Source organism: Juglans microcarpa x Juglans regia, chromosome 3D (assembly GCF_004785595.1).
Source record: "Juglans microcarpa x Juglans regia isolate MS1-56 chromosome 3D, Jm3101_v1.0, whole genome shotgun sequence".
NCBI lineage: Eukaryota > Viridiplantae > Streptophyta > Magnoliopsida > Fagales > Juglandaceae > Juglans > Juglans microcarpa x Juglans regia.
In genome coordinates this window covers 9,646,057-9,659,024 of record NC_054598.1, presented here as the reverse complement: position 1 = coordinate 9,659,024, position 12,968 = coordinate 9,646,057, and the positions used below count along the sequence as shown (strand labels likewise).

The window sequence follows — 12,968 nt, the reverse complement described above, 5'->3', positions numbered from 1 at the left end:
TTTTTAAATAAATATGTAACTATAGATAGATTAATATATATATTTTTTTTATATAAAAGTAAATAGAATTAAAAAAAAATTGTCCAAGTATTATTGCTGACTCAGATCTTATCACTTAGCAATTATTACATCCTTGCATTCTGTATATTTCCATCTGCCAGAGCAAAGTGACAAACTGAGTAAAGCAAGCAACCGAGGAAAAAAACCAGAAAACAAAGGAAAAACAAGAAAGAAGGAAAAGTGAACAAAACAAGGAAAAATAAAGACGACCAATTCCAACGTCTCCAAATACAAAGTTTGAAAAATGGATACGACAGGATACCATGTCCATCTGGCAATAGCCAACTGTCCCCTCTTCCCACCAATGAACAACCTCTGGCCCTCTCTCTCTCTCTCTCTCTCTCTCTCGCTCGCTGTCAGGGCGTACAAAACCTTCCAACAATTTTGAGTTTTTGGATTTTGACAACCATATACCATCGGTTTTGACGTTGGATCCTGATCCACCGCTCCGTCACTTCTGCGCGCTTACCCGATCCTACAATAAAACAGTTGAACAGGGACAAACCCAGCTCAGATTTGCTGCCATATCCCCTTTCGACTCCTCTCTCTCTCTCTCTCTCTCTCTCTGCATATTTAATAGAGAAAAAAATGGGATCTCCGATCTTACCCATAACCAACAAGCTGCCTTCGCATTCCTTGTTGGAACAACCAAGCCCTTCAGCCATGCCTGCTTCTGCTTTCACTTCCACGATGTTACTCAGGGGAGGAGAGGATGACCCAACGAGCAGTCTTCTTTTTAAATCGTCGTTTGAAGATGACAGAGCCATTTCCCAAAAGCCCATCCTCCCTAGGGCCTTAAGCTACTCGGCTCCCACCACCGCCACCGCCACCACCACCGCCACTACCAGTAGCTCTAACTGCTTCTACCAGCAGCGGCGGCGGCGGACCGCCAGCGTAAACTCGCTCTGTCCACTCTCCAGAGGCGACAATGGCCGCCAGTCCTTTGGCCGCGATGTCGGGCACGCCGCGGCCGAGACGTTCTTGCTGACCCGGTTGAGTTTGAAGCTCTTGAGATATCTTGGGTACAATTTTCTGAATTCTTTCATTTGGAATTTGTAGTCTCGGGGGATTGCCCTGTTTCCCTATGGCAATGGTCGTTTTACGTTATGGTTTAATGATCTTTTTTGGTAGCACATTCCCTCGTTCTCATTTGGCTATACATTTTTGAGATGTTTCAGTTTTTAGCAGATAGCAGTACTCTTTTAGATTTAGTATGGAAAATTGAATTTTTGTTTATTCTATAGGCATAAAGATAGAAATTGTCTTGAAGGTCGATTGTTTGGGGGATGAGGAAAACTGCAGGAGGGGGATGAGGAAAATGACCCAATTGTAGATTACCTACTCTTTGTTGTTCCCCTTCGTATATTTGTTACTTGTTTCCAGAAGACTCCTGCTTTCAGTTCAAGAGTTTGAGATTTGAATCTCATCCTCTAAAATCGAAATAGACTGTTGAGGTTATGGATAGGAATAACAATAATTGCGTTGCCAACCCTAAAAAGTTATGCTTAGCCACTTCTGATATGACTAGGGGTTTATTAATCAGGGCCATCCTTGCAAACAGGTTGCTTGTTGTTATCTGAAGTTAATTTGGATATTTATATTTTCTGAGGAAAGATTATATTTGACTATGACTAGACTTATCATCAAAGTCAAAGATTCTCATTCCACATACCACACATAATTATATGTGGCATGTTACTTTGAAAAGTAATTGAATTTGAAGAAAGCAAGAAGCAACCTCTATATGTAAATAGGGGGGAATTTTGTTTAAAGTTTTGAACATGTGACAGCACCCCGGATTAGTCTAGACTTTGTTACCGGACACCTGGTGCCAATAAAAAAATAAAGTTTTGAACACGTGACAGAGGCCATGGGCAATCTGATAATGAAGCTCTAAAGTTGTATTGAAGTAGGCAATTGGAATGCTTATAAAAAATAGGCTCTCTAAGAGGGATAGAAAAGGCCTGTGTACTTGGATCATGCCTATTCTTTTATGAATAAATCTTCTTGATTACCTATAAAAAAGGGATAACAAAAGTGGGAAGAAGATTTAGAAAGTTAGATGCCTTGCATGTCACTTTAAAAGTACTTCTGTCTGAAGAAACCAAAAGTGTCATTTACATGTGACTATGTGATGGAGTTATGATGATGAAGGTCTAAACACCATTGAAGTAGGCAACTGAGACTACGCATATGAAGGCTCTCTAAGGGAGATAGGAAAGGTCAACATTGAGAAAGATATAAAGAAGATAAATAATGTAAAATATTGGAACAATATGAACTTGTAAGAGCTAGTAAGAAGACATAATCTATTGTGTGGGGTTTTAACATGTAGGTCTGTTAAACACCCCCAACCACTTTTACATGCAATGAAAGGGTAATAGAATAAACTTGTGGTCGCTTTGATCCATTTTCTTATCTTTTAAGTCCTCCAGGAATTTGGAATTTCAGTTTGCTTATTTTGATGATTGTTCAAGATGCTTTATCAAGCCTATGCCAAAATTACTTGGAGCTTTCTAATCATTTATTTTTATTCAGGGTAGGTTACAGATGGATTACAAGATTTCTTGCCCTTGGTTGTTACTCCTTACTACTTTTCCCAGGTTTTCTTCAAGGTTTGTGACATTTGGTGTTCTGCTGCAAAATTTTTCATGCATACCAAGTCTTTACTTGCACACAATAGAGCCAACGTTGTGTGTGCCACATTTGTCCAATTCTCTGGAGAATAACTAGTGTGCTTGTTTTTGGCAGTTGGATATTACTATTTCTTCTCCAGTCAAGTTCGCAGAAGCATAGTTTATGGTGATCAGCCAAGAAATAGGTAATATCAATGAAATTATACACCCATTTAAATTCAAGTATATGGTGGCATGAATTGTTTAAATTTTGATCTGCAGGCTGGATCTGTATCTACCCAAAAATAGTGATGGGCCAAAGCCAGTCATTGCGTTTGTAACTGGTGGAGCCTGGATTATTGGGTGAGAGATGTTTTCATTGATAGCTAATGTTTGAAGTGGCAGTAGGAAGTCTAATAAAAATAGTAATAGCAGAAAAGTTTTTGGTGGAGATATGTAACCCCTTAAGCAGCTAATAGAGTGATTATTGAGGCTGTTGTTGAATAAAATTTTGGGGCACCGCCCTTTTTAATAAAAAAAGAAGTCATCTATTAAATTATGCAATAAAATACGTTTTTCTAACGTTGACCTTGAAATGGTATTTGGAAAGTAATTGCATAAGCAGAAGATGAAACAATAATAGCAATGGGTATGAGTAGGTAGGTCTGGGAGCAAGTAACAAACTGAAAGGGGCTTTTCTGAGTAAGATGATTACATATGCATGTTTTAAATGTCTGAATCTTGTTTTGGCTTGTGATTCGTGTAATTATTAAATTGGGTTTAATTGTTAGCAGAGTAGTCTTGTTTGATCATGTTGATTTTACAAAATTACTTTTTTTTTTTGTGCATCATATGCCTGTTTATCTATATCCTTAACATGTTTTGAGACTTTTTTTTTAATATCTACAGTTACAAAGCATGGGGTTGCCTTTTAGGACAACAGTTATCAGAAAGAGACATCATAGTGGCATGCATAGATTACAGGTGATATGGTTTCCTCCATGCAACAGCTCATTGTTGTACATAATTTATCTCATCTTGCCAGAGAGACTGTTGTGGACGAATTTCTTTGAGTATATTGAGATTTGTTTGTTTGTGATACTGGCTCTATATGATATTTATCAGAAATGAATTAACATTGTATTTCTTTATAGGGTCAAGAGTTCTCCCTAGTGTCCTAAGGTTGCCAATATGTAGATTAGATGATAGCTATTAGGATATGTGGATGCTCCTCAAGAAAAATGACTACTACATTCTAAAAACCTTATAAGGCCATCTGTCTGGAGATGGGTACACAATTTCCATCATTCAGCCATCAGCACTATATATTAGCATCACCTTTGTCTCACCATATTTTTAATTTGTTTCTCACCACAGTTTTTGTTGGCTGCATTTTATATCCTTGTAGCACCCTTATGATTTCTTTGTGTCACCGTATGGTTGACTGATTTCTTTGTAAAATGCCTGACATGTATCCATCTGTGACAGTATCTTATACTATCATCGGTCTAAATTGACAATTAATGCAGGAATTTCCCCCAAGGGACCATGAGTGATATGGTAACGGATGCATCTCAAGGTATCTCATTTGTGTGCAAAAATATTGCTGAATATGGAGGGGATCCTGATAGGTACTAGATTCATCACATTTTTCTATAAATTTAAAGCATGACTTTATGGGTGGGGAAAGTGATGGGAGATTGGAGTTGCTAACAAAGATGTTGCTAATGTTTCATTTTTGTAGGATTTATCTGATGGGACAGTCAGCTGGTGCACATATTGCTGCTTGCACAATCTTGGAGCAGGCAATTAAAGAAGGTGGTGAGGGAGAAAGCACCTCTTGGAGTGTCTCCCAGATAAAGGCTTATTTGGGTTTATCTGGAGGGTAAGTGTTCTGTTGTATGTTTTTTTGAACCTCATGGAACTTCTTCTGTATTTCAAGTACACTCTATTATATGCTTATGATGACTTGACACCCCCTTAAAATTTAATCCCATAGGATTAAAGTGATCAATCAGTTTTTCACGAGGTCATAATTGGTGGATGCATGTTGTAGTATGTTGGGTCTTATGTGATCAAATGCCACAGTCAAATGTGAAATTTTTTTTTTTCCACCATATCATTCCGGCCTACTTCCTTAGTCTTTGTTTCTAAGTGTTCCTCCAAAAGTCCTAAGAACCGACGTGCAGAATTGAATATGATATTGGGGTGTTAAGGTGGATCAACTATGTTGATGTTGTCTTGCGTAGGTGTAGTTTCAGGGTTTCATAATGCAATAAGGCTTAACAACAATTTCTACATATCATGCTCATCCAAGTATAAGTGACATAAGCTGCTAGACTTTATAATTGAAAACAAGATATGATTATCTATAAGCCTGTCGTATTCTATTTATGATATTTTTATCCATTGCATTATCTTTTTTAAGCATTTGTGTATCTTATATTTTTGGTGGTTCGACATAAAATTTACAATTATCTTACAGTTTTCCTTGTAATATCCACAAACAGGTACAATTTGTTTAATCTTGTAGATTACTTCCATAATCGAGGTCTGTACCGTTCCATTTTTTTAAGGTACATGCCTTTTTAATTTCCTTGCAAGTTATTGTTGTACCTGAAATATGTTTTGCTTTACAGCTTAATCTTTGCCAATAACTTCTTTGAGCTGATTGCTTTAAGATTTAATACAGTATAATGGAAGGGGAACAATCCCTGCGACGATTCTCCCCTGAAGTAGTGGTGCAGGATCCGAACAATAGAAATGCTGTTTCCCTCTTACCACCTATTATTTTATTTCATGGTACTGCAGATTACTCCATACCTTCAGATGCCAGGTCTGAATTTCTCTGGAATGAATTCCATTATTGCATATGATTACATTTAAATTCAAATGGTGCATTAGGTTCATTTGGCTGTTGAGATTAGTTTCTATTGCTGCCATTCTTGCTTCAAAGTAACAGTACTTACTGCACTAGTGTCAATGAATGCAATAGGGTCTATTTTATATATTTATCTCTCTCCCAGAGCTTGACCTTGAACTGGTCTTTTCTTTTATATCTCTCCCTCTCATGTAGCGGGCTTAGTGATTGATGACATAATAGAATGAGTACGGGCTTCATAAGAGGAGATAAAGACCCTTATCTGAACCGAGTCTTTTCCAGTGTGTCTAAGGTTTCGAGTGATGATGGTCTAGGGGATGTGGGTCACAACTGAAGATGATGAAAACTTCATTACCGACCTCTGTCTCTGCGGACTGTCCTGAGAGGCAAAATCTGAATGACAAGTGCTTTTCCTTATGCGTATCCTATTTGGGAAGAGTGATTTTGTTGCAGAATTAACCCTTGCCTGCCGACATGACTTGCCTGTTGGATAATTTCAAATCCCAGGCACCGAGGGGGCAGTTGCTGACAATCTTGCTGCAAAGGGTAGTTTCTTTGGGTCATTCCGGAGTTGTGGCTAATTTTCTTGATTTATGTTGTTATGGCTAATCCTCTGGTGGAGTGGGGGAAAGGGGAGGGCTTTAGCCAACTTAGTTGGGTGTGATGAGAGTGGATTTGGCGGGGGGTTTTCGGCCTCTTAATTTGGCTTGGACTTGGTAGTGTTCTCTGAAGATGATCCCCTCCCATTGAGCAGTCACTCGCTGCTTGCTAAAAAAGTGTTACAAAAGGGAAAAGTTCTGCACCCTAGCTTTTGAATACTTTGAAGTATCTCCCTCATGTGATGGGACTTTCATGCCATGGTCACGAGGAGTCCCTTAAGGGCCTAAGGCCTTGTTTACAGTGTCAGAATACCATGAGAGCATGTTAAAATACCAAGAGTATGTGAAAATACCCAGAGAGCTTTTGGAAAAATTGTTGTGCTCTGTGCAGCAATTCTCATTAACGAAGGCAATCAACCAATGCCTTACAAGGAAAGAAGAGATTACAGGATCTCCTAATGTCTAACGTATAATTCTCTAAAAATTAGGATCTATACATGGGTAAGAATATTATACAGCTAGGTCAACATGTACAGCTATTATAAACAGATAAATAATGCTACATGTGACAGCTAGGCCTAAAGCATAGCCTTAATTATATGCGTTAACATCCCCTCTCAAATTAATGCTGGTAAGTCAACCAGCAACAATTTGCCAACAAGAAATTGATGCCGCTGTCGAGTCATAGCTTTGGTGAAGACATCAGCCACCTGGAGATCGGTAGAAATGTAAAGAAGAGAGATCACCCGTCTGTCCAAGGCATCTCGGATAGAATGACAATTTACCTCAATGTGCTTGGTGCGTTCATGGAATATGGGGTTGGCTGCAATCTGATTAGCACTAGTGTTATCAGGATGAAGAGGGGTAGAATGAGTCTAAGGAAACCCAAGCTCCTCAAGAAGATTGCGTAGCCATACAATTTCAGAACAAGCAGTAGACATTTGCATGATACTCTCAAACCAAGTTCGGGGAGCCTGCTTGAGCCCGTACAAAGAACGCCTTAGCTTATAGACATCATGAGGAGAAGAAGTAGTCATACTAGAGGGAAGTTTCATGTAGATCTCTTATTGGAGATCACTATGAAGAAGGACGTTTTTCACATCCATCTGATATAGTGGCCAAGACTGTGAAGTGGCAATAGCTAAGATGGTCCAAACCATGATCATCTTGGCAATAGGAGCAAATGTCTCCTCATAGTCAACCCCATATTCCTGTTTGTTACCAAGAGCTACGAAGCGAGCTTTGTACAGGTCCAAAGAGCCATCAGAACGAAGCTTTAGAGAGAAAACCCATTTACTCCCAATAGGTTTGACTGTAGGAGGACATGAAACAATATCCCAAGTGTGATTCTCCTCAAGTGCTTGAAGTCCTGCTTGCATTGCATTTTGCCAACACTCATGTTCCATAGCCTGTTTGTAGCAAGAGGGAATGGAAATGGAGGATAAAGTAGCTACTAGAAAGACAGGGGAGAAGAAACCATACCAATCAGGGGGTCGAGAAGAACGAGTAGACTGACGAAGAGTGGTGGAATCAGTAGCAGGATCAGGTGCCAGGCCAAGATCTTGAGGGGGCAAAGAGGAATCTAGAGTGGAACCAAACTCATGACGGCTACGTCTTTCATACACAAAACCAGGTTTGAACCTTTTCACAATTGTTGGAGAATAAAAAAAGCTAGGCATAAGAGACAAAGATGGAGATGGCAGCTCAACATGAGATGGAAAGAAATATTGATTTTCAAAGAAAACCACATTCCTGGAAACTCTTATATGATGAGCAAGGGGATCATAAAAAACATAACCCTTTTGAGGATAGCATAATCAAGAAATGCACACTTAATAGATTGAGCAGTAAGTTTATGACGTTCATGAGCAGGAAGATGCACAAAACAAATACAACCAAAAGCATGAAGATTAGTGATGTAGGATAGAAGTGAGAACAAGAAATAGAAGCAGAATAATAGCAAACAGAGAAGAAAAAATTGAGAAAAGATAAGAGAAGAAGAGAAACCAGAAGATAAGAGAGGAAGAAGAAAGCAAAGAGAAGGGGTTGGAAGGAGGCGGCTGTAAGCGCTCAATTCTCAATTCTTCAAAACTGACTCTGATGTTTCATTACAAGCATTTAAATAGGAAAAATAACACAAACCCAACCTTAGAAAGTCTATGGGCTAAAGCCCAAGCCCATTAATACAAACCCAAATAAAACATAAGTAAAATGACCAAAATAACAATAATGAAAGATGTCCTCATCAATTAGAGTATGAAGGAGAATGGTCAAACAGCTTAAAGAAAGGAGAAACATTATTTAACGTAGGAGAGAGTAAACGATTGATCAAATGAACAGAAGTAGAAAGCGCTTCACACCAAAAACGAGAAGGAACAGAGGATTCAAGTAAGAGGGTTCTTACCATATCAAGAAAGTGATGATTTTTCCTCTCAACAATGTCGTTTGTTGTGGTGTCGAAGGACAAGAACACTGAGAGATGATCCCTTTGCTTTCAAGAAAGTCCTGAAACTCATTAGACATGTATTCTCCTCCAGAATCAGATCGCAAGACCTTGATGCTAGTAGAGAACTGAGTCTCAAGAAGTGCAAGGAAGCGCAAAAACTTTTGCCTTAGCCCGAAGGAGGTAAAACCAAGTAAAACGACTAAAGTCATCTATGAAAGTAACGAAGTACTTATAATGCGCATGGGAAATAACAGGTGCAATCCCCCAAACATCACTATGAATAATATCGAAACAATGTGAGGCACGAGATGCATGATTTGGAAAGGGCAGAACTTTACTTTTGCCAAGTTTTCATGTTGTACAATCAAAAGGAATATCAAGAGAATAAAATGCTTTATTGCCCAATAAACCAGAATTGAACAAAGTACGAAGTATATGTGAGTTTGGGTGGCCTAGACGTCTATGCCACATTTGATTTCCATGTCTAACATGAGAGCATGTTAAAATACCAAGAGCATGTGAAAATACCTAGAGAGCTTTTGGAAAAACTGCTGTGCTCTGTGCAGCAATTCTCATTAAAGAAGGCAGTCAGCCAATGCCTTACAAGGAAAGAAGAGATTACAGGATCTCCTAATGTCTAACGAATAATTCCCTAAAAATTAGGATCTATACATGGGTAAGAATATTATACAGGTAGGACAGCGTGTACAGCTATTATAAACAGATAAATAATGCTACATGTGACAGCTAGGCCTAAAACACAGCCTTAATTATATGCGTTAGCATACAGTCGTTGATAGATACTCTATCGAGACATTTTATTTACAATGTCCCATTAAATTGTTTCTTCTATTGATGCATTAGCTTTGTAACGACATGTATTTGCAAATTGGTTAACACGTTTATGGGCTCTAATTATCATATTCTTTTGTGCAGTAAGAATTTTGCTGAAACTCTTCAAGGAGTTGGGGTAAAAGCAGAGTCAATTTTGTATGAAGGAAAGACTCACACAGATTTGTTTCTTCAGGTAAGGGAGCAATTAAAATGCTTCCATTTTAGTTTGTTTCATTAATATGCTGCTTTTGTGGAGTGGATTGGATTGGATTGGAAAAACCACTGGGGCGGTTTAAGTCAATTCTTTTTCTGTGTGTAAGATGCTCCTTTCAACTGAACAAGACACTTCTGTGGATGGGGCTGATAGTTTCTATTTTGGGTCTTTCTCATCCTCATCTTTTGCGTAACGTTTTATTTTTTTTTCAATGCATCACCGAAGTTGCTTCAAATGCTTGGTTTTTCCTGCTTTTTGCTATTTCCAACGTTGCAACAAGGTCTTTTTTGTCCCTATATCAATCATCTTCATGCACACTTGAAACAATTACGATAGTGAATGATAATAATAGTGCACATCGCTTTCATTACCACCATGTAGTTTTTTACGTGTGTATGTAATCTACAGGATCCCATGAGAGGTGGTACAGATAAGATGTTTGAAGATTTATTGGCCATCATTCATGCTGGTGATGCGGATGCCCTCGCGAAAGATGCGGTGGCTCCTCCTCGAAGGCGCCTTGTACCTGAATTTATGTTGCAGTTGGCTCGCAGGGTCAGCCCATTCTAACCATTGTATCCCTCAGCTACTAACCTAAAAGCCCATATTTTTTGTCGATTCACCCTCCTATTTGTAGGTACATCACAGTGATAATTGTATTTCTTCTTTCCACCCTTTCCTTAAGGTAACCCTCATCTCTCTCTTTCTCTCTCTGTCTCTCTCGGTTTTGTTTCAGTACAAAGTTACAAACTCAGCAAAGATGTGTTACTAATATGATTTGTATGTTGGATGCCACTTAAAAAGTTGTGTTGCGCTTCATTTATTAATAAAAACATGAAAAAAAGACCCCCCCCAAAAAAAAGGTGCTAATGCATGCCATAATATGTTTACACCTTATTGGTTGGCTCTGTACAAAAAGATTTTACTAGTATTGCCTACAATGCCTAAAGCCCTACCCAGAATTACGACCTGACTGTAAATCTAAACAGTACTCGTCCGCAGAAGCATAGGGTGGAATACACTTTTTTTTTAACCCTTAACGGCACAATTTGGAGTGGAATACCATCGAGCTAGGTGATTGAAGCATCGCAGGTAGTGAGTACTACGATGGTTTAGAAAGCAGCAACAACTTGCACGTCTGTGTTATTCGTGCAAGGCATACCTTCACCTTGGGTTCCTGAGGCTTTGGTGCGGCCTTATCTACACCTAACCTGGGTGCTAGACCTCTGCTTGCATTATCACTGGGCTTGGCAGGCTTCTTGATCTGCGAACAGTTGTCTGCCCACAGTTATTTCAGCCTTCAGTACTGATGGTGCCATTGTTCTCTAGCCCACTTACACAAACGAGATGTAAAAATTGAAGGTTTATGTAACTCGGAGGCCTCGATAAAGATCTTCTTCAAAGCAGATCAGTGGCACTACTGTTGAAAAGGAATTCGAATAGATAAGAGTTACAATGAAAGGATGAGAAGGAGATGGTGGCATTTGAAGAGAATGGAACATGACCCTATTGGGAGAGCATTAGAGGCTTTAGCATCGGATGCTTAGATATTTTTCCTTTTTTCTCTGAGATTATTAGTAACCAAATAATTAGCATCATCTTAACGAATATATATGGCCTGTTTTTATGGCAAGTGAAGCCATGAGAGCATCTGATCTCTTTTATTAAAGGTGCCTTCATAACCTTATCCTTCTCTCTTTTTTTTTTTCTTGCAAAGAAAGTATATATGCTGAACACAAGGGATGATTTTTTGGTAAAATTATTATTGTTTTCACCCAATAATTTCTCTCTTTCTTTCTTTTTTGTCTCTTAATTTCGATTCGAAGTTTAAATTTTCCGTTCAATTGACATCCATTGGATGATCTGTTTGATCAAGAAGTTCATATTTGAATTGTTTTGAGAAAACGAGAGCGCCTTATGTTGTTAAGAAGATCAATACAAGAGATCAGATTTTTGCTTTCACTTCAAGGACGGCTGTGTTTATAATTAAATTTGGTGTTCAGCGAATTCATCTCGCTAAATAGGCTTAATTGGTCTAATTGGTACATGCATCCCACTGTCTCGAAACAATATTTATCTAGATCATCCTTGTTATTTTAATAGCCCAAAGCCCACGACTTACATAGATATCAATTTAGTGGTCACATAAATTATCTAAACCAAAAGGGTATATATGGGATAAGTAGTACTGTAATATTGTAACTTTGATGATCTTCTTATAATAATAATATATAGCCGCATGCTTAATTTTCTCATCAGAGTACTACATCGCACAGCATGCATTGATCGAGCAAGTTAATTAATTGGCTAGTGCTTCGTTGATTTGCCTCCTTTTCCCTGCACAAGTATGAGAACTTTCTTCAATAAGCTGCGTGCAGGATATCATGTTAAAAGTCTCATGCATGAATATATGGCATGCTGTCATGGGTTCCATGCATGCATGGATGATACATGTGTGTGTATATATATATATATATATATCGATCTAGCTTCTGCAATTGATATGATCTGTATATGATACGAATGGCATGTCGTGCGCGCGCGCGTGTATGTGTGACACAGTGTCGTGCATGCATGCATGGCACCTTTGGCGAGTATACAGACCTTCTTTTTAGATTCCTGAGGTGCCTTTGGTGCGGCCTTCTTTGCAGACTTGGATGCTGGAGCTTTGGTTGTACTATCAGTACCTGGCTTGGCAGCTGGCAGCTCCTTCTTGGCCTGCCCAAACAGCTGTGTCCCCACAGGTTTTGTAGCCTTCACCGAAGCCATATTGTTCGATCCAAAGATTTAACAAACAATCGAGATGTAAATTATGAAAATAAAAGCAAGCTTAATTAGCTAACTGATCTGTGGCCTCGACTAGTAGTACTGTCTTCTTCCGAACATGCATACTCTATCCTTTTATAGCTAGCTAGCTAGCAGGGTTCGCACGAGTACTACTGCTGCTGCATGCATGCATGACAGAGGAATTCGAATCACAAGTTACAATGGAATAATGACAACTATTAGGGGATGGTGGCCATTCGATCGGATTATTATTCGTAGAGCACTTGCTCAATTAGAGCTTTAGTATCATATGCTTTTGCTTAGTAATTTTTTTCCCTGGCATATATTATTGGCAACAAACTAGTTAAGCATATATATCGTGATATAATTTATGTGGAGTATGTTAAATACAGTTTTAGAGTGTGCAAGCCCCGCACTCTCTTTGAAAAATGATGGGCGGTACTCTACTATTTAAAAAATAAAATTTTTATGTGAGTTCTATATTTATCCACTTTTTTTAAAAAAAGTGCATGCGTGAGGCTTGCACACTCTA

The 12,968-nt window shown here is 38.6% G+C and overlaps 1 protein-coding gene and 2 long non-coding RNA genes across 3 annotated transcripts; 2 read left to right on the top strand and 1 right to left on the bottom strand.

The window, feature by feature from the left end:
* The first annotated feature begins 287 nt into the window (after positions 1–287).
* Positions 288–10,452, top strand: LOC121254425 (probable isoprenylcysteine alpha-carbonyl methylesterase ICMEL2). Its single transcript, XM_041154473.1, has 11 exons — positions 288–1,082; positions 2,599–2,675; positions 2,812–2,881; positions 2,958–3,038; positions 3,585–3,659; positions 4,205–4,306; positions 4,420–4,560; positions 5,186–5,251; positions 5,368–5,511; positions 9,538–9,628; positions 10,058–10,452. Exons 1-11 carry the CDS (start codon positions 649–651, stop codon positions 10,217–10,219), a joined length of 1,443 nt encoding a protein of 480 aa, XP_041010407.1. The 5' UTR covers positions 288–648; the 3' UTR covers positions 10,220–10,452.
* Positions 10,453–11,721: 1,269 nt separating this feature from the next.
* On the bottom strand, positions 11,722–12,612 carry LOC121254452. The gene is made up of 2 exons (XR_005938641.1): positions 12,254–12,612; positions 11,722–11,986 (listed from the first exon to the last, which is right to left on the bottom strand). It is a non-coding gene; the product is annotated as an uncharacterized LOC121254452 (long non-coding RNA).
* Positions 11,982–12,460, top strand: LOC121254453. The gene is made up of 2 exons (XR_005938642.1): positions 11,982–12,179; positions 12,212–12,460. It is a non-coding gene; the product is annotated as an uncharacterized LOC121254453 (long non-coding RNA).
* Positions 12,613–12,968: the final 356 nt, after the last annotated feature.